Below are 20977 nucleotides of genomic sequence, written 5' to 3' on the forward strand. Positions count from 1 at the left end.
CTTCAGGCAATGTACAACCTTTCCCCGCAACACTTTGTCTAGAGCTGTGATCTAAATATAAAACAATGATAATTGTTTTTTTTTTACAGTATTGCCCCTTACAGTTTCTATTTATAAATTGTTACTATTGTCAAATCATTTAAGGTTGGCTAATTTTTTTGGTTTAATTTCTCAACTACATTTTAGTTAATTTAATTATTGCCACTATATTTTTTAAAAAATCAAACCATTATGGGCAGAACTTTAGAAGCAGCCACATTATATTAGATCTTCATTAACCTAAGTTAATAATGACTTTCCAGTGATGGAAAGTTTCCCTTCTGGCCATTTTTTCCTCAAGAATATGTGATGTTTTTCAGAATGGATGCTAAGCATAGGAGGTTTTGAAGGGAAAAGACAAAAGTTTAGTGATGGAGGTATTTCAGAAATAAGGATAGATTCAAGAATGATCTCTTTTTCAGAAATCTCTGAGCCATTATGAGCCCAGTCCAAACCCATTTCCAATTTTAACTCTGCTCATAATGGCTCACTGCTATTTCTCTCATCTGTCAGTGTCCCTTCTTTCCCACACATCACAAAATTACCAAGTTGTGATCAGAAGAAGACAAAAGTTGAGAGTAAGTTCTTTATGATATGTAAGTTCTTTCTGAGTGAAATTTTCTCAATATGTTTTTAAACTGTATTGTTATAGTGTCAGCCATATTAACTGTCGTTTTCAGGGGGGAGATTCTGATAGTCCAGGCCAAGAGGGCTCTTTCTTATGCATCTCTTGTGTCCTTTGTAATCTTCATGTATTAATCTAAAGGACTGAAAGCAGACTGGACAACTGTACATTTGTTGACTCTCTATGTTGACTGGAGACTATGGACTCATCTACATCAGCCAGAATACTCTGGGTTGCTTTTGGAATATTCTGGCCCCAGACCTACCCCAGATTCTTTCCATTACCTTCGCACTCTGAAGCAATGCTTAGTAGCTGTCTACATATGCATCCTGCTGCCACCTGGCAGTGGCACTACTGGTATATATAGCTCCCTCTGAGGTCAGGTGCCCAGGGTCAATCATATGGCTGGATACCTTCTTGTGATCTCAGAGGGAGCAACTCACACCAGTAACACCACTGCCAGGAAGCACAGTACGACATGTATGTAAACAATCACCTGATGTCACTACAAATGTTCCAGGTTTTTTTTTAGCAAAATCCAGAGGAAAAGGTGATTTCTTGAGCCAGGGAAAGGACAGATTTGGTGCAGAACTGGCCTTCCCTTGTGAAGACATTTGCATTCAAATCAAGGCTTTGGCACTGTTCTGTGAAGACAGGTTGTGGTGTGAGTGGGGGAAAACTAGTGTAAGTGGCCCATGTAGACATGCTTTATGTAGACCTGGGTTCACTCGCTGGCATCATGTTAGTAACATATGGAGAAGTGGCATCACTGGGGGGTGGGTACAGGGGATTCATACTGCCCCAGGTGACATCGTAAGAGGAGGGTGACACCACTACTGCTCAAATATGCAGATGTTTGGGGCAGAAACAGGCTGTGACATTCATCTATGTCCCATTAAAATGCTGAACGGATGGTGTGAATGGTAGGAGGCTCAGTGGGAGCAGAAAGAAGAGGCCCTGGGTTTTTAAATTAAAATTTCAAATTTCAAAAATTATTTTTAATTTTTTAATTTTTAATTTTTTTCTTTAAAAACATCACATTTTACCAAATTTTCACTTGAAGCACATGAAAGTATGTATATGTAAATATATTTAGGCTGGGTGTATGCAATTGTAATTTAAAAGTATAATTTTAATTGTGCTAGTTAATGTCACAATATTACCATTACATTCAGTGACATATAGGAATTATGATTTATGAATAACATTAACACAAAAAAACATTACTAAGGATTCTGTATGGTGTGGTATAGAAGGAGGTCAAAGGGGGTGGTACTATGAGTTACTGCACTGGATGACACCAACTCTAGTGATGCCACTGATATGGAGGTGTAAGTCTATTGTACACCTAATTATGATATTGGAGTTTTTTGTCACTACCGAAGATGACATTATTTTCACCGCAACAACCAAAGTCCCCCCCCCCCCCATGTTTAATTTTTGCAGCTTCTTGTACCCTTTGTAATTGCCAATCAGTTCATGAGACATCCTGATGAAATGCACAACATTGGAACTTCAATTGCTGGAGCTTGCAGCAAGGTTATACAAAAATGAAATAATCTGAGATGGGAACAGAGACTGATGACTTGCTTGACCAAATTGGATGCCCTGAGTGATAACATCTGGTCTCCCAGTTGCCAACCCCTGCAGCAAAAACACAGTGTAGATGAGCAGCATCTGCAGCAATAAAAGATGGCACAAGGCCATTTGGGTGAGTGAAAGCCTGGGCTTGCACACCCTACTCCCTTGTCAAATTCTTCCTCTGGCATTTTCCTGTCTAAATAAAGAAGACCAGCTCTTCCATTATCCTGGAACAAACAACTAACATCTGACTGTACAAACCACTGCTCCACAACCCATATTCTAAACTGTGCAACATAACCTACAAGCAAGGATCCGCTATACACAGAAAACAGCAGAAGCCCTTTGACATGACATTCTATTAAGATCCAACTGGAAGCTTGCGGCATTCTTGTTCACTCTTATTTGTTGTAATCAATGGCATATTTTGACCTTTCATGCAGCTAACCTAATTAAGAAAAGAAGTTGTTTCCTAATTGCTGCAGACATCGGATCCTCAGCCTGGTGAAAAGAACAGGGAGACACCTTAATGAGGATAAAAAAAAGAACAAACTGGCCCGAAGAGATTTTGGAAGGAAAGCAAAAAGAGCTCCTGTTGTGAGTGACTGTAATGTTGCCTTTCATGTTCACAAAATACAACGTTTGGTTAAGAAAATGAACAAACTGTTTTGCATGGAGGTTTGATTTTATTGGGAGGGAGTGGAGCGGGAGGTAACATGGGCTCAGTGTGATTTATGGAGATCAGTAATCATAGCTGGTTATAGCTGCAGGCAAAGAACCACTGCATAACACTGAAACATGGCAAACCAGGCAGAAATCTTCAGAACAATGTTTCACTCATGCTAGGAAATCAAAGTATTCTCTACCACACAAAGCCAATATGTCTGGAGGAGACTGTATTAGTTAGAAGGTTTAAGACTTTTGATATAAGAATCTGAATACAGAATAAGACTGATGCCATATTTAATATCAGTGGCTGGAATTCAGTATTACAGTTACAGATTTGTAACCTAGGTAAGTAATTTGTATTTATAAAGCCTACACATTCACAATTGTGATACAATTGCCACAATCATAAAGGCCTCCCAATCTCATTTTGCCAGCCATCACCACAGTCTGCAACACAGCTGTTATCCTGTCAGTTGGGGAGCAGCAGACTGAAGTTTCCATCCACTCCAACCACAGATGTCTGATGCAAAAAGGAACTAGAGATCCTGTTTCTGATTGTCACACCAGAGATCACTCATGGAAATGCCAGTCTGTTGCATCCTGATCAATAGGAAACTTGCATCACTTACAGCAACTGATGCACAATAAAGTAGGATTCGGTTGTTGGGTCAGTAGATGCTACTTAGTGAAGTATAAACTAAGTATATTTAAATCTACTTAACAAAGTAACTCATCTAGGATTTTGGCCCATACTCTTTTCTTGTCCATAACCACAGCAAGACTTTTGTTCTTCCTTCTATAATTCCATTTGTCCTCCCAGTTTAATAGAAGTCCTATACAAAGCTTTGGAAAATGACTTTAAAAAAAGAAGTACAACACCCAGCATCCACTACCCAGCATGAACAATAGTAATGATGGCTTAGGCTTTTTTGCTGTTATCAGAAAAGTTCAAGGCCCTGCTCCTGAGCTGGAGTAGCCTGTGATTCATGCAGGGCATTCTGAAACACACAGGTGAAAGAATCCAGTTTTAGATTAAATAAATGAATCTGTAATAACTACAGTTAGACCTCCATGTCCATGGATTCTGCATCCATGGCTTGAAAATGTTTTTTAAAATGTAAATTCTAAAAACCAAATCTTGATTTTTCCATTTCATATAAGGGGCACCAGTTTACTATTCTATTCAATATAATGGGAGATGAGCGTCCACAAATTTTGGTTTCCACGGCGGGTCCTGGAACCAAACCTAGCACATACCAAGGGCCCGCTGTACACAGTGATCTGACTAGGGATTGAAAATCAGTTTTTAAATAAGAAATAAACAGATAGGTAAATGCAATTTATTCACTGAGTCTACTCTAGCTGTGGTTAAGAATAAAATTTAGGCGACTGGATCCAAGGAGAAATTGAGATCATCTGAACATAGCAAATACTCCTAATTTAGATCCATCTTTTTGTTACTACTTTTGTCTTTTCATAAGACCCTCCCTCAATACTTTACTCAAAGGGTTAAGCTGCATGACTGATTTCCTTCAAAATGCAGACCTAAATCCTATTGTTATCCCTGACTAGAGTAGACCCATGGAATCAACTGAATTTTGACTCACAAATCAGCAATTGATTCAGTGCATCAATTTTAGCTGAAACAAACCAACAGGATTCCTAGCACAGTTTGTTTTTAGCCTTCAAGACATATTTTAATGTGATTTTAAAAAGTAAAATGTAAATGATCTGGAAACCAAATCATCTGATCAACAGCTTAGGCATCTGGGTGTGTTTACTTTGGAGAACAGAAGAGTCAGAGGTGATATGATAACCCTTTTTAACTATCTAAAGGGAACTCATGCAGAAGATAGAGCAAGTTTGATGTCTGCTGCTCCAGAGACTAAAACATAAACCAGTGGATTCAAACTACATGAAAAGAAATTCCACCTAAAAATTAAGAAGAACGTCTTAATGGTACAATGGAACAGTGGAATAGATTGCCCTGGAGCATAGTCGAAATCATTAAATATATATTGAATGACCACCTTTGGGGAGTGCTTTAACTGTGTATTCATTTATGGCAGGGGGCTGGATTAGATAGCCCTTGTGGTCCCTTCCAACTCTATAATGATATGATTGTATAAATTTTCAAATTCTAATTTACAGTCAGTCCTTTCTATCTACAGATTCCTTATCCACCGATTCACCCACAGTAGTAGGTGAAAAATGGTTAGGGGAATTAATGGCAGCCAGGAGTTGCCACTACAAGTCTTCTTTATCTCAAAAAATAAATAAAAATAAAATAAAAATAAAAATAAAAATAAAAAAAAGTCCTCTCCTTTCAATGCATCCTTGTATAGAAATATTCTTTCATCCTGAACATGACCAGCTAAAGAAGACTGGAGTAGTAGGTAGTTGTACTACTGTAACAGGTGGTCTGACACATTAGTGTCTCCATGCATTGTTGACAGGTATTGGAACATTCTTCAAAATGATCTATGCTACCACCTGCCTGCTATGAGCTTCTGGTTTCTGCATAGGACAAATGGATCCATTTCTACAAAAAATAATAAATGGACAACAATTCAGAGAGTTGCTGTCCTCCAAAATGGAAATTTTGGCCTGATACAGCTGAATCAGAAGTTTTTACTATGTTTCTCAATTTCATTGGGCCTAAATTGAGAGAATGGTTTCCTGCTCCACTACAGGTGTTAATTTTCTGAATCATGATTGTGTTATCACCAATTATCACCGATTACTGCAGTGCGTTTGTATATGTTTAAGCTTTAATTGGATTGCCACAGATGGTAATTCTTGCATTTTGTTGCCGTTTAACTATGATATTTAGATTTTCTTTCTTTCTTTTTGCACCCTTACGCATTTATGCCTGCTTTACACACCTGATGGAGTGGGCTCTAGTTCACAAAAGTTTATGTTGCAATAAATCTGTTATATTTTAAGGTGTCAGAAAATACTTAGTTGTTTTTGCTACAACAAACTCACATAATTACCCTTCTGGAAATCCTCTTTATCCACTTTCCCCATGATTTTGATAGTTTTACTATCATTTGTCTGTCTCTCCCTGCCAACTCCCCCTTTCCAGACTGAAGAGCTCCAGGCTCTTTCAATTTTCTCTGAATTTTCTCTACCAACCACATGTGCTCTTTACAGATGTTGTAAACGTAACAATTCTCAGCATTAAATATGTCTTAAGAGAACATCAGTGATAGAGTGAATTAGATTCCTGTAACCCAGAATTTCCCCCGTCTTTTATCTACCTATACTAACCTCTCCAAAATGTAGAATGATATTCTTAAGGATATTTTCTCCAGTTTCCTTCCCAGCCCCATATTCTCTCATTTCTTCCCTTTCACTTCAGGGTTAACATAGAACCCTTTGACAGCTTTGCTGTCTTCCATGAAGTTCTTTTAATAAAGCCTAGTTTATTTCTTTAGCCATTGGTGTCTTCACTTCTTAAACAGAATTGGTAGCTGCTGTACGTACACACCCTTTCCTTTAAGAAAAACCCACCCCATACTCTTCAAACCATCTATTTAAATCTTCCTTGGAGACAACCAAAAAAGTTATGTTTCCCATAGAACTACCAGTAGGGAAATCCATATGACAACTCATGCCAGCATCCCCTAATGCTGAGGTTTTTGCGGGTGTTGGTGTTTCTTTTTTTTTGCAGTTAATGGAACTTTAGTAAGGGAAAGAAGGGTTCTCTCTCCCTCCCTTATAGTCCATCTCCTGTCTTGGCTTCAAAATGACCGGTTCTTACATTTGACTGCTCTGCAATTTAGGTGTTTGTCACTTTCATTTCCTTCCTTCCTAGAATTTTAACAACTCATTCTGCAACACTCTTCCATGTCCTTTTACCAGGAATAAAACTGGCAGGAAGCTGAGCAATTTCTTCACTAAATGTACTATCAGGTAGAAGGGAACACCTCCTCCCCTCCCAAAGACTTGGCAGTAAATTTGGAATCTCACTTCTTTGCAGGAGCTTATATAGAAATGCAAGGCTATGCCTTAAAGGATTAATTTCACAAACCTTTAAATTGCAGTTTAATTTGAAAACTAATTCAGGCCCATAATTGGCTTTCTGTTCAAATCGCTGAGGCTAAAAGATTTAAATTCTTAATATCCAGATGACTTTCAAGTATCTCACCCCATCTGTGCATTAGTCCACAGTTTTAATCTCTCAAGGGGATCTCTGCTGGCAGAGAAATAAAATAAATAAATAAACAAGACAAGAGCTAATAGAATAATCTACTTTTTGGGGGTAAAAGAACAAAACAAAAAATTACATCCCTGGCATTCTGTAGAATATTTATTTTTATGAGATTTTTTCCAATTTAATTTGCGACATGTAGATCTCACTCCCAGCTATTTAATTTTTTAAAAGGGACATCAATAACAGGAACAGTGCTAAGAAAGGGAAGAGCTAATGCAGTGGCACCGAGTTAGAGAAGGCAAAGGATTTTAATTACAACATTCTTCACTTAAGCAATAACAGTAGCAATGCTCTGCTCCTTTGGAAGTTTGCCCTCAGTACTTAGGAGCCTCCCCCCTCCCACTCAATGCCTTCTTTCCAAAGAAGGACTATAGTATTAATTCTGGCCTTTGAGTCAACAACAGTCAGAAATAATAAGATGGAATGGAGGACCCTAGTCCCCCAAGCAGCAATTATTCTGCACAGAGCAAAGGAACAAGAAAAATACTTGATGGAATCATAGATTCATAGAATCTTAGAGTTAGAAGGGACCAGATCTATCACTCCAACTTCCTGCCATGCAGAAATACGCTCCTAAAGCAGTCCTGAGAGATGACTCCTCAACATCTGCTTGAAGACCCCCAAAGAAAGAGAGTTCACTACCTTCCAAGGCAATCTATTCCACCGTTGAGCAGCTCTTACAATAAAAAGAGGTTTTCCTTATGTTTAGATTTAATTTCTTTTCTTGTAATTTGAATCCTTTGGTCTCTGGAGTTACCACATCACCTCACAATCTTCTTTTCTCAAGTTAAATGCATCCAGCCCCCTAAGTTGTTACATATAAGGCTTGGTGTCCTGGCCTTTGATCATCTTGGTCACCCCTGAGTGAGCTGAAACATGACCCGAAGATTTGCTGTTTCTCTCCCTTCCACTATGTGAACAGCAACAGAGACTTTGGCATATTCCAGAGTGTTTGGGCTCATGACACTGATTCCCAGGCATGTGCTAAGTGATTGGTGGTTTGAAAGACACAAGAAGACCAAACGTCTGGTCTGATAGCATAGCACAGAGTAGAGCGAGGCAGCCATTTCAGGTGGAAGATACTGGGACATGGGAGATTGCAGCAAGATGTTGAAGCTGTACAGGCAATGGGATCTCACTACTGAACCCTAAGATAGCATGATGCCCTCGGGTGTGGTAGAAGATCCAACCACCAGTGCTGAAGCCCAGCTGGCTTCTGCACTTTGCTGGTTTTTCCAAAACAGCCTGAGAAAGTGGTGGTGTGGGAAATCTACATTGTCTCTTTTGGGCCTCACAATTCATTTTTATGCTCTGGCTAACTACACTGCAAACTATAGACTGAACTTCACAAAAACCCATGGTGGCTTGCTGAGAGAAAGCAACACCATCTTTTTTTTTGGACAGGAAGGTGGGCTATACATCTAGCAAAACAAACACATGGCTTCTCAGTAGAATGGAATAAAGGAAGTGTGAACACTTAGCAAAAAGAAAATATGGGACAGTGTATTTTTAGTATTTTTTTTTTTTGTATGTTCCCTTTCTCCCAGTAGTTGGTCACTGACTTGATAAAGGAGCAGCACCATGAGAAATCTACTCAAGAAAGAATTGTATCAGTTGAATTAATCATGGTTGTATACCAGGTGAACAATAAGATGCATACAAGGTATTTTAAAAATGTAGACCACACTTTTTTAAAATTTTAGGTCCAACCCACAGTGGCTGAGTCACAAATGGAAATGGGCTTCCATGCTTCTAACAGATTCCCCACTGAAAGTACCAAAATCTTCACTGGTGACTCATCTATTTATCCTGAATCTCACAGCAACGATGGAGAACGTCTTTCAACCCAAGCAGTTTCAGAGAAGTTCTCAAGAACCACATTCTAGTGATGGGAGTTCACAAACAAAAGGGAAGGAATAAAGATGGCAGCATATTACTTAAAGCCGTTACTGTCAGTAGCTAAATTTTTAAGAGAAGCATTTTTAAATTTGAGAATGGGGGAAAACTTTACAAAAGCTGAGTAACCTACAAATGATGGTTTAAGTGAGGGAATGGCAATGTAGAGAGGCCTGGAGGTTGAGACAATTAGAGTTTCCCCATCCTGTCCCATAGAGTGGGTGCTAAGCCCAAATGCCTGGGCAGGGATTTAGATCAAGGATGGGCAACTGAGGAAAGTAGGGGGGACTGGATTAGCCTACCTGAAACCTTGGAGGTTTGCACCTCCTACCACACCCATGGAAAAAAGTAATTTTTTTTTGCTCAAAAGGCCATTTTTGGCTCAGAAAGAAACAACATCCAGTAATGTCCTATTTCATGCTTTTCACACCCCCTGTAGGACATTGCAAGGCACAAAATTGGGGGGGAATCCAATTTGTGACCCCTACGACACCTTGTTCCTCTAAACATGATGGAGATTCTCTCCACACACTCTATAGGACCTGATGGTGACAAAACAGCTTGGGGGGCCACATGTGTCCCACAGCCCGCAATTTTTCCACCTCTGATTTAGAGTTTGATGCCACACCCCAAAATAGCCCAACATAGTAGGGGGTTATATTCTTGTACAGATTGAATACTTGACTTCAGATATTTGTATCCTGGGACAATGATAATTAACAATGGGCCTATAGCTAGCAATTGTGAAAATAGTTTTTCAAAACATGCTAATTCTGGGGTGACCAAAATTCCATTGTGAATAACATAGAAACATAGAACCTTAGAATTGGATGTGACCACAAGGGTCAGCTAGTCTAATCCCCGCCATACAATAACATAAATAATTTCTTGAGAGATCCAGCTTCTGTTTAAAGAACTCAAAAGATGGGGAGTCCACCACAGATGCAATCTGTTGTACTGCTGAACCACTCTAATAGTAAAAAAAGTTCTTCTTAATGCTAAACTGGAACATCCTTTCTTGTAATTTGAATCAACTGGTTCATGTTCTAGTCTCAAAATCAGCAGAAAAGAAGTTAATTCCATTTTCCACATTGCTTCAGATGTTTAAAGACAGCTATCAAAACAAAAAACAAACAAACAAAAAGAATACAATTGAAGCAATTCCTGTATTTAGTATAGATTTAATTTAGAATGAACTGGTTTTTCTGTTCTTAAAGAAGTGAGATATCAATGCATTGTCAGAAACATTAAAGTGGCCATCTTTTCTTACATTCACCAGAAAAGTTTAAAAAAATGGAGGATACTCTAAGTAATGTTGTCCTTGGGTTGTATTTAACCTTTGAGGGCAAATCTAAAAGCATATCACAAAACACATTATCTACACTGTTAGTTTTATATTGGGAATGTCCAAACTTTCATTCGATTTATGCTGGGATGATACCTCATACACAACATTCTCTCTGGCTTCTAAGTTACCTTTTTTAAAAATCATCTTCACCCATATTACTGAATTTTCTGCTAGAATACAGATCAATAATTTTATATAAATATGTATTGACTTCACAGTTTTATTTGTTTCAATGAATGGTGTTCTTGCTATTCAAGAATATTACAACAGTGATTGTGTTAATGTGTTCTTCTATTTTGTTTAATTCACTGGAAGGTAATTTTACACACATACACCGCATGTATCTTTGAACTGAAGCCAGTTGGGTCAGACATGTAAAGAAGAACATAGCAGAAATTAAAACTCATGGCTTCTCTATTGTTGACTGCAACCAAGGCAAAAATCTGACAGAGGAGATGCCATCCTTGATGGAAATTTTTGCACAGAATCCATTTCCTGTTTGTTTGGCTACTATAATAAAAATTGAAATCTAGCCTTAACTTTCCTTTCAGTACATGATAAATAGTTCAGTATTAACTGTCTCTACACATGCCTTCTCTATATATTATCAACAATGTTTGGAGAACATATTTCACAGACTCCCAGTTTCTCTGCCCATGAGTAGAGTTGAGACTTTTGAGAACTGATTCCTACTCAACTCTAAGGAGATTACTACATGTGGCTTTGAATCTGCAATTAGACACAGAAAAATGGCTTTGGCAATACATATTGCATGATGCCAGCTCTGACCCATATCTTCTGGGTTCCCCAAGCACAGTTAGGGTGTCCCTTTTCATTGACAGGGGAAACCCATCAATGAGCTCTCAACTGTGCAAGTTCCCAGATGCAAAACATCACTGCCAAGGCAGTTATGATGTTGGTAGTCACATGGTGTCAATGTCTCCTTTCTCCCACCCAACCCCTTTGCTATTTCCAAGCAAGCTGGTTGCCTTTATTTACCCATTTTTTCCTTTCTTTTTAAAAAATGTCAGTCACAGTAATAGAACTCTGGAATGGCATGAAAAAGACACACACACACACATGCACACAAGATTAAAAACCCTGAAAGGCAAGATGGACTGGGCATATAGCAAGGAGGTGGGGTTAAAGGGATGGCAGCAGCAGCTGAGTTGCACGATTGCAAAGACATGTAATAACAGCTATTATCCAAACAGGTACCAATTCCATTTTCATTGACAAACATGATTGCAGTGAAAATGGGGCTCATGCAGTAATGACCTCAAATCCAATACTTCCTCTTGATTTTGCTTCTGCCCAGATGTCTTTTGCTCATCTCAGTTCACAAGGGAAGAGCTTGAAAAAAAGTTCCTTTTGTTAGACTACGACTTTCCCAGCCAACAAGGCCAGTGGCTGTGGAATCCAGGGACCTTTATCTACTCTTGAAAGGAAACTTCTGTTGCAAGTAGAGAACTTTGCTGATTAAGACTGCTGGAAAGACCAGTGGGAATTTTCAGCTCTGGTTTTGCAGCTGCATTTTTTTTAAAAGAAATTTAAAACCTTAGCTGTGTTCTTCATAGAGAGGCAAAGTTCAAAGAAGCAGAACATTATTTGAGGCAAGTGAAACATGGCCTTTTAAGATACACTTTCAATCGGCAGCAATACATTAAATCAAAACAGCTCAGAAAGAGGAGGGATGTTGATCCAGTGTGTGTGTGTTTTAAAAATTGTTCACATCCATTCATGTTCTCCACTTGTTCTGAAAGCTCAGCAAAGATCTATGTTTAACAAATTCAAAAAAAAGAGAGAGTAACACTAAAGGCTTCATCTGCATAACCTTACGCTAATGACATGAGAAGCAGTTAGGGAGAATTTATTCTTCAGCATTTTTAAAGCAGAGGGAAGGGCTTTCCTTTTTATGGGAGTCTAGGGTACAATATACAGTCTACTTGATGGGTCTTTGCTTACACGGGCTAGTGGTTGTATTCCAGAAGGATTCTCACATTCAGTGGGATTATGTTTCGGTTGGCATTATAAACTAAGTACTTTCCCCTACACAAAAGAAGAAATAATTTTTAAAAAATAATCCGAAAAGCATCCCAAATATTTCCCCTTTTTGAGGAGGAGAGAATTTTGCAAAAGTGAGGGATGATTTTTGAAATGGCATGACTTTTAAACAATTATATTTGCATCTGATTTCAATGTCAGATTTTGATCTTAAAACAAAAGTTGGAATCCACTTGATGAGGTCAGCTGGTGTAATGTCAAATTATGCCTGAGATATGTCTTTTAATGGTCGGTTTGAAGATATATACAGTGGATCCTTGTTATATGCTGGGGTTTGGTTACAACATCCCCCGTGGATAAAAAAACCGTGGATGCTCAAGTCCCATTAAATACAGTCGGCCCTTCTTATTCACTATATTTTTAAAGTGCATTTTTAAGCTGTATTTTTAAACTGTATTTTTAAAGTGCATTTTAAGCTGTATTTTTAAAGTGCATTTTAAGCTGTATTTTTTAAACTGTATTTTTAAAGTGCATTTTTAAGCTGTATTTTTTAAACTGTATTTTTAAAGTGCATTTTAAAGTGCCTTTTCTGTGTATTTTTGATGCTTTTAATGCTAACAATTGTCCCTTGCTTCGACAAGGATAGTGTGGTGATGATGTGATTTGAGTCAGCTTCTGAAGTTGAGAGAGTGTCACCTTCCAAAGTGTGGTTTTGGTGTATTTTTTGTGCTTTTAATGCTAACAAGTCTCCCTTGTTGTGACAATGATGGTGATGATGGTGATGGTGATATTGATATCAGCAAGCCTCTCAGGCATGGCCAATGTTAGCTGCTCTGATTTTTACAAACTCATGTGCAGTGAAAAAAAATCAAAGTCCCTTGACTAAGTACACACTTCTGAGAAGTAGAGTTGGTGCAAGAAACCTGAAACGGCAAATCCACTTCTTGTGAAACCACCTTAACATGTTCAATATGCATAGCCATGTTAAACCATGCTAAGTGTTAAACTCAAGGGGTTTGATTATGGAATAAGCCTCTGAACTATGCAAGAGGCCATGTTAAGTAAAGCCACGGGAAGTGCCCAAATGTGCTGTTGTGTGTGTTTTGGAATGGAGGGGGGTGGTTTGGGCAGAAAAGGAAGTCCATTTCTGCCATCTGACTAGGAATAATGCCCAAATGTCCTCCATTTTGATCATGCCTAAGAAACATGCATTTATATTAACATTTTTAAAAAGCATCAATTTTTTCTGCATGTCCTCCATTTTTATAAAATGTGCCCTACATTTGAAAAGGTTGTCCTACATTTGCCCTACATTTGTCCCGGTTTGGAGGTCCTGACTTATGGCAACCCTATATATGCTTCATGGTCAGCAGTCCAGTCATGCCACTATCTAAACATCTCCAGGAAGGAAAGGATGGTGACAGGTAATACTTCACTGGGAAATCCATATACAAGTAACACTTGCAGCTTCCATGTCAGTGAAGAAGTGAATTTCTTTCAATTAGTCTCAAAGGTGCTACAAGATCTCTCCACATACTGATTTTACAAACTAACATGGCTTTCTCTTTCAATTCTATTTATAAAGTTAAAAACATTAAACATTTCAAATGTTAAAACGTATTAACAACTCCATACCAATCACAGCATCCAACTCTTGTCAGTCTGAAAAAGTCTGATGGCACAAAAATGTTTTTACCTGCCACTGAAAGAAGAGCAGGGATGAGGCCATCCTGGCCTGTAGGAAGGGAGTTCAATGTCTGGGAGCAGACACTGAGAAAGACCTCTCTTTTGTTCCCATCAAAGAAGACTAAGAGGGTGGTGGGACACAGAGATTTTCCAACACTCCCCCCCCCCCGCAAATGTGGCATTAATAGCCCATCTGGCAAGTCACCCAGTCTTTCACAGCAGCTTTCACAACTAATATGGAAAATTGGCCAGAGCCTGGAAAAGTCAATTTGTGGGGGATAGTTCCTAGACTACACCAGCCAGCGTGGTCAATGGGTGAGTCTAGGAGTTATAATCTAAAAGTAATTTTTTCAAGTTCTGAAGTTTTCCAACCACAGAATGGTTTTCCCATAACCCTAATTGTATTTTTCATATTAGTGGCTGAAAGAAAATCACAGTGGGCCCCTAGTATCCACTGAGGTTTGATTCCAGGACCCCATATGGATACCAAAATACATGGATGCTCCAGTTCCATTATATACAGTGGCATAGAAAAATGGCGTTGCTTATATAAAATATAAGAATAAAGTTTGATTTTTGGAATTTATATATTTTAAAAATATTTTCAAGCCATGGATGCTTGAACCCATGGATAAAGAATCCATAGGTATGGAGGGCCACCTGTAATTGCTTGGAGCTAAAAGAACAAGAAAACAAGGCTGAGCCAAGTGGTACCCACATTTGCAGCCATGAGGCCACCCACAGGAGGAATCACATGACTTTGTGACCTTGTCTATGTTTGAAAGATGCAGCATTGCTGTTATTGCAGTATAGGCAGAGCGAAGGCTTCTCATGCTGCTGCCCCCATGAATTTTAGCAAATGCAAGGAAGAGAAATTCAATACCAATATAAACCTTTTAAGAGACTGCAGATTAAATGAGAGGAGGCAGGATAGGGTAGGGGAATACATCAAAGGTGAACGTAATTGCTTCTGAAGAGGAGAGATGGTTTTGTAGCCATATTGTGGGTTGGGGATGCATAATACAAAAAGGAAAAACCCCACAAGCCCATTGCTGTAACCAGTATTTTGTAGTCAAAGGTATCCAATTCTGATTTAATAGCTTAAAGGCTTATCTGGATTTCAAACAAGAGGAGGCTGCAATTTAGTCTATCTATCAGTCTTAATGAGCAGGATGAGTTTTAGCATTTGGTCTCTCTTACTCTCCTTCGCATCACTTTGTTTCAGAAGAAGACATGGAAAGTTTGATTTGCTGTGGAACTGTCAAGAGGATCTCAGCTCATGTCACACAACATGTGAGCCCATAGTTGCTTGCCTGGTGGATCTCTGATTTAACAGGTGGCAGGATGGAAGTGCAATCCTATACATGTCTCCTTTAAACTAAGTTCCACTGTGTTCAATAGAACCTATTCTCATGCAAATAGTATTGAAGCTGTTGTTGTTCTTATTTATTTATTTGTTAATTTATATCATGCTTTCTCCCCAGTTCCGGACTCAAAGTGGCTTACAAAGGTTAAACAGTTTTAAAACTGATTTCATACAAAAACTGCCCAGAACTTTCTGAACCAAAAAAGTTGTCACCTGTCTATGAAAGGATGACAGGGACAGTGCCATTCTTGACATATCTTATAATGGAGCTCCAGATCTTTGGTGCAGCCACCAAGAAGGACCTTTCCAATCTGCCACCAGATGCTACACCAGAGAGAAGGACCTCCCCAGAAATTCTCAAAATATGAGAATAAGGTCCTTCAGATACCCTAGACTCTGGCCTGGATGGAAGTTTAACACTTTTTATAGAATTCATCTCATGCACACCTGATCTTTAAAGGTTTATCTCGGCACATTTGAGGAATCTGAAGTTCTCCACCCATGTTCCATCAAGATGTGCTCTTGTGGGGGAAAAAGAACCCTCTCCTGCTTGAAGCTGAAATAGTACAATCCTTTCTATCATCTTACTCTGGTACATTTATAGGCCGGCTTGTGGAGCTTCTTGCTGTTGTGTGCCTTCAAGTCATTTCTAACTTATGGTGACCCTAGGGTAAACCTAACATTTTTTTTCGTGGTAAGTTTCTTGAGAGCTGGGCTGGCTAGGGGATTCTGGGAGTTGCAGTGTGAAAAGCCCCCTTCCCAAGCTTTGGCCAGGTATAAATCCCACCGAAAAATAAACCAAATGATGCAGTCCCATTCACTCAAGACACAAGTCAAAACTCTTTGTCTGTGTTTGCATAGCTTATCACTGTACTAGGTGGAAATGCAATCAATCCCCATTGCAATTCCTCTTGTTAAAAATAGTGTCCTTTCATATATATATATATATATATATATATATATATATATATATATATATATATATGGTAACTACCTCAGGCAATGGACACATTATGACAAATGTTTGCTGACACAATCTCAAAGTCATTGATATTTAACCTGTCCACCAGGTAAACAAGGGCAGAAGACAAATTTATCCAGGGAAAAGAACCTCATTAAGGCTACCCTGAGATTTAGATTTTACACCAAGTTTCCTGCTGTTCATGAAAATAACCTACATTTCTCTCTCCCTCCTGCTCTCTTTTTAAAAAACCCAGAATTCCTCCACCTTCATTATTATTAAGGCTGTTAACAGCTGAAGTCTGCAGTCAATTAGCTCTCTTATTCTGATCATGCAAATTAATTTAAGGGACTAATTAGTGCATGTAATCGATTTACTTCAGTGCAGGTGGTCATATTTTGAAGGATATGAAGTTAACAGTTTCTCTCAACTAAAGAACATAGACAGATTGTTAAAAAGGATCACTTAGGCAGTTGACCTCAATACAGAGGTGGAAATGGTACTGAAGCATTTTCATGAGGTAGACGTTAATGAAGATATATTAAGAAATCCTTATTTTTTTTAAAAAAAAATCATAAATAGAGATAAGCACAGAATTGCAGGGTTCAAAATCAGTAATCTATTTCAAATTACTGAAATTTGGTCTATATCAACAAAAAATAGGGTTAATGAGATTAAGGCAGATTTTCATTATCAGAATACTATAACACTTTGTGAAGTCGAAGGCTTTCATGGCCGGCATCCATAGTTTTTTGTGTTTTTTTCGGGCTATGTGGCCATGTTCTAGAAGAGTTTTTTCCTGCCGTTTCGCCAGCATCTGTGGCTGGCATCTTCAGAGAGTGCTTTGCCTGGAAAAATTGGGTGTATATATACTGTGTGAGCCTGGGAATGCAGGAGTGATTTGCATGTGTATTGTTCTGTGTTGATGGCTGGCCTCAGCCTGGGAGGATAATGCAAACGAGGATTAATGTGTGCTAATTGCTAATCCTCGTTTGCATTATCATCCCAGGCTGAGGCCAGCCATCAACACAGAACAATACACATGCAAATCACTCCTGCATTCCCAGGCTCACACAGTATATATACACCCAGTTTTTCCAGGCAAAGCATTCTCTGAAGATGCCAGCCACAGATGCTGGCGAAACAGCAGGAAGAAACTCTTCTAGAACATGGGCACATAGCCTGAAAAACCCATAAAAAACGATAACACTTTATTTGGGAAGTTATTATTTTCTATTTATGTAGAAGAATGAAATCAATTGCATTGTAAGAAATTGGAAATTAAGAAACAGAAGAAGAATCAGATGGATAACAAAACTGAAGCCTCCCTTTATGGAGAGGCTCACACTCCTAAAAATAAATACTTTGGCTAAGATGAATTTTCTTCTTTGACATATTCCAACTGTAGCAACACTGAATAGCAATGACAGCCAATATTATGGAGGAATGACAAAATCTTGTAAATAGGGTGATACAGCAAAGTAAAAAGAGTCAAATTAAATAAAATGCACAAATATGAAGAGAAGCATGGGTTGGCATTACCAGTTTTTTAAAAATAATAATAAAAAAACACATCTGCATGCCAACTCTTTGGATTTCGAAGCTGCTTTTAGAAAAATCTGAGCTAAATCCAGAGTTGGTTTTACCTAGAGCAGGCACTCTGAAATCAGTGGTATTGAAGTTACTTGTGACTAAGAAACTCCACTGCATTCAATGGGTTTTATTTCAGGAGAAATAAAATTTCAAAAAAGTATTTTAGGAATCACTAGTGTGAATCAAAAACATATGGCAGTCTTAGATAAATAATGCCCAATTGGGTACCACACAAGATGCACAGCAGAGACACCTACTGCACAATAGGGCACAGTGAAAGGTTGTTGTTTTTGTCAACAGCCCTTCAGTCAATTTCGACTCATGGTGATCCTGTGGATGAGACTTCTGCAAGACCCTCATGTCCTGAACCTCTCTTCCCAGGTCCTGCAGGCCCAGGCCTGTGTCCTCCCTGATCTGGCATGTGCTCTTCCTTTCTTTCTACTACTTTCCACCTTTCCTAGTATCATTGCCTTTCTTAATGATTTCGTCATGATGTGGCCAAAGTATGACAGCTTTGATTTAGTCATCCTGGCTTCCATGGTCAATTGTAAGGGATATGGGGCGCTAAAACATTTGGAGGACTAAAAGTTCTCCACTCTTGCCAGACAGCATAGTGGGATATAACTGTGGACCTCATTTTTTTTTTTTTTTGTCTATCCCGAGCACCATTACTCATAGAAGTGCTACTTCTGAACACAGAGGTTCCATTTAGCTATGATGGCAATAACCACTTTTATATTTGAGACATGAATGTGTCCTATTTCTGGAACTCCACATTCCATCCTGTTTTTCAAATATCGTTCTAACATAGGAGTGGACATCTGCAGTGTTTTTAGGGTTCACATTTCTGCCCCAGGATTCTCTGGTGGATAGTCAAATTGCCAAAAATTTGAAATACACAGAAGCAGAAGTGGTCAAAAGTTCAGTTTTTGAGAAATGGGTGTATTTTATTCAGAGATATAGCCATATGAGTCTGAAATATTAGCATGCAAAGGGAACTTGTAGCCCTTTTGAGCCAAAGGAGATTACTTCATGCAGCTTTAAAACTGCGATTACACCTAGAAAAATGTGGCATTGTCAGTAAAAAGTACATAATGCTGCCTCCGACCCACATCTGATGCATCCCCCAGCCATGATCAGGGTGTCCCTTTTCAATGAGGGGGGAAACAGATCAATGAGCCATCAATAGTACAAATGCCCCGGTGTGAAACCTTGCTGCTTGGGTTGTACCATTATTTCCAGTACCATGGTGTCAGTGTCTCCTTCTCTCCCCCTGCCCCCCCCCCCCAATTATTCCCAAGTAGCCCATTTACCAATTTTTCTTCCATTTTGGGGGGTAAAAACTTTTTTAAAAACTGACATTGTTGGACGGGAATTGCATGAGTTAAAAGGAATTTTTTAAAAAGAAGCTTCTGTAGACTTAGGTCTATTTCCTCAGATGCATTGTGGAATTTATATGAGGTGCATTATTACATGAGGCAAGGATCCCTTGAAACCTGTTTAAAAGTGGAATCATCTTTCTTGGAAATGTCCAAGAAAGATCAGAAAAGGATCACCCTGGGGAGTCTGGAAGGGTTTTATCTTGCTGTTGTGCATCTCCAAGTAATTTATACTTATGGCATAGGGTTTGCTTGACAGGTTTCTTCTGAGAGGGGTTGCCATTGCAATCCTCTGAGGATGAGAGAGTGTGACTTACCCAAGGGGCTCCAAAAACTGTTACATATGCTCAGAACAGAAATAAGCAATAGCTCCTGAGAACCAAGGAAGAGCAGAGAACATGATATCACACACCATTTCATTAATTAAGGATCTGCAACAGTCCTATGAGCAATTCTTACTATACCTGGTTTAGATCCTTCATCAACAGATCCGTTATAAACTTGATTTATGAACTCTGGCCTGTTGTCATTCATGTCAATGACATAGATGTAGAGGTCAATGGGGTTTTCCACTTTATTTCCATTCATATCAACTGCATGTGCTCGAAGCTGTTAAGAAATAAGAAAAGAAGAAAAAAGAACTTTATGTTAGTGATAGAAGTGACCATTTTGAAAGAAAACATGTTGCATCTTATTACTTAAACTCTTAATTTCCTTAAATCCACCCTTTGGAACTCCCTCCTTTTCGTTTAAGCAGGCTTTCAATGTATATGCAGGGAAGCTTTCTTATTGGGACATTTTTACCTTTCTTTTCAAACTTTGTATATCTTTCAAATAATTTTCTATGGCTTGATGTGATGTTTTCGTTTTGTTTTAAAAAATATTGTTCTATTTTTAAAGTGTATTTCTGGAAGCTGACTTTGGTAAGGGGACATACAAATCAAATCAATAAATAAATTTGCTACCATTAGGACTCATAAATCCCACAATTGTAGAAGGTTGAGATGGTTATTCTATAATGAAGCTATTCAACCAATTTTAGTTTATATAAATATGTGTACCTTTATGACTTGTACAATTTTAATGACCTTTTTAAAATTGCCTTTTGGAAGTTCTTTGAAAATTGTGAACTGCATTATTCATGGGGTGGGAAAGCAACTTTGGTGCATATTTTCTGTTTTGAATTTCTCAAAACCCAGGGAGGGGGATGCAGTTTCATACTTTAAAGCCCCAGTGGGATCCCAGAATATTTTATTATGTATAACTTGGCAGCATTACCAATTGATTACTCATTCTTACAGGCCACCACATCAACAAATGCCCAAATCTAGGAAAGCTGCAAACGTCTTGCAGAGACAGATGTTTTTACTGTAGCCAAATCTGGTAACAATAAAGGTAAAAGCAATCAATCAAGGGAATGGAAAACTTATGAAACCTTCTCTTCTGCCAAGACATTATCAATACAAATGTTGAGTGTACACCACCTCTTTGGAGCCACCATCTGTTTTGCATCCTAAAGAGAGTCTCTCCAATTTTCTCAGAAAATTGCTTGTTTTTCTGACTATTTGTAGGTAGCTTTTTAATCCTCTCCATATTTGCTATTTTGTTTTT

At 38.5% G+C, this 20977-nt stretch overlaps 1 protein-coding gene across 1 annotated transcript in view; it reads right to left on the reverse strand.

The window, feature by feature from the left end:
* CDH4 (cadherin 4) overlaps positions 1-20977 on the reverse strand; it is a 587236-nt gene that overhangs the window by 187204 nt on the left and 379055 nt on the right. The window contains exon 5 of the mRNA XM_089513685.1: positions 19831-19975. Within this exon, the coding sequence (XP_089369811.1) occupies positions 19831-19975 (145 nt within the window). The remainder of the gene's footprint in view (positions 1-19830; positions 19976-20977) is intronic.

Source organism: Sceloporus occidentalis, unplaced genomic scaffold (genome assembly GCF_023333645.1).
Source record: "Sceloporus occidentalis isolate IW3139 unplaced genomic scaffold, rSceOcc1.0.p SCAF_3, whole genome shotgun sequence".
NCBI lineage: Eukaryota > Metazoa > Chordata > Lepidosauria > Squamata > Phrynosomatidae > Sceloporus > Sceloporus occidentalis.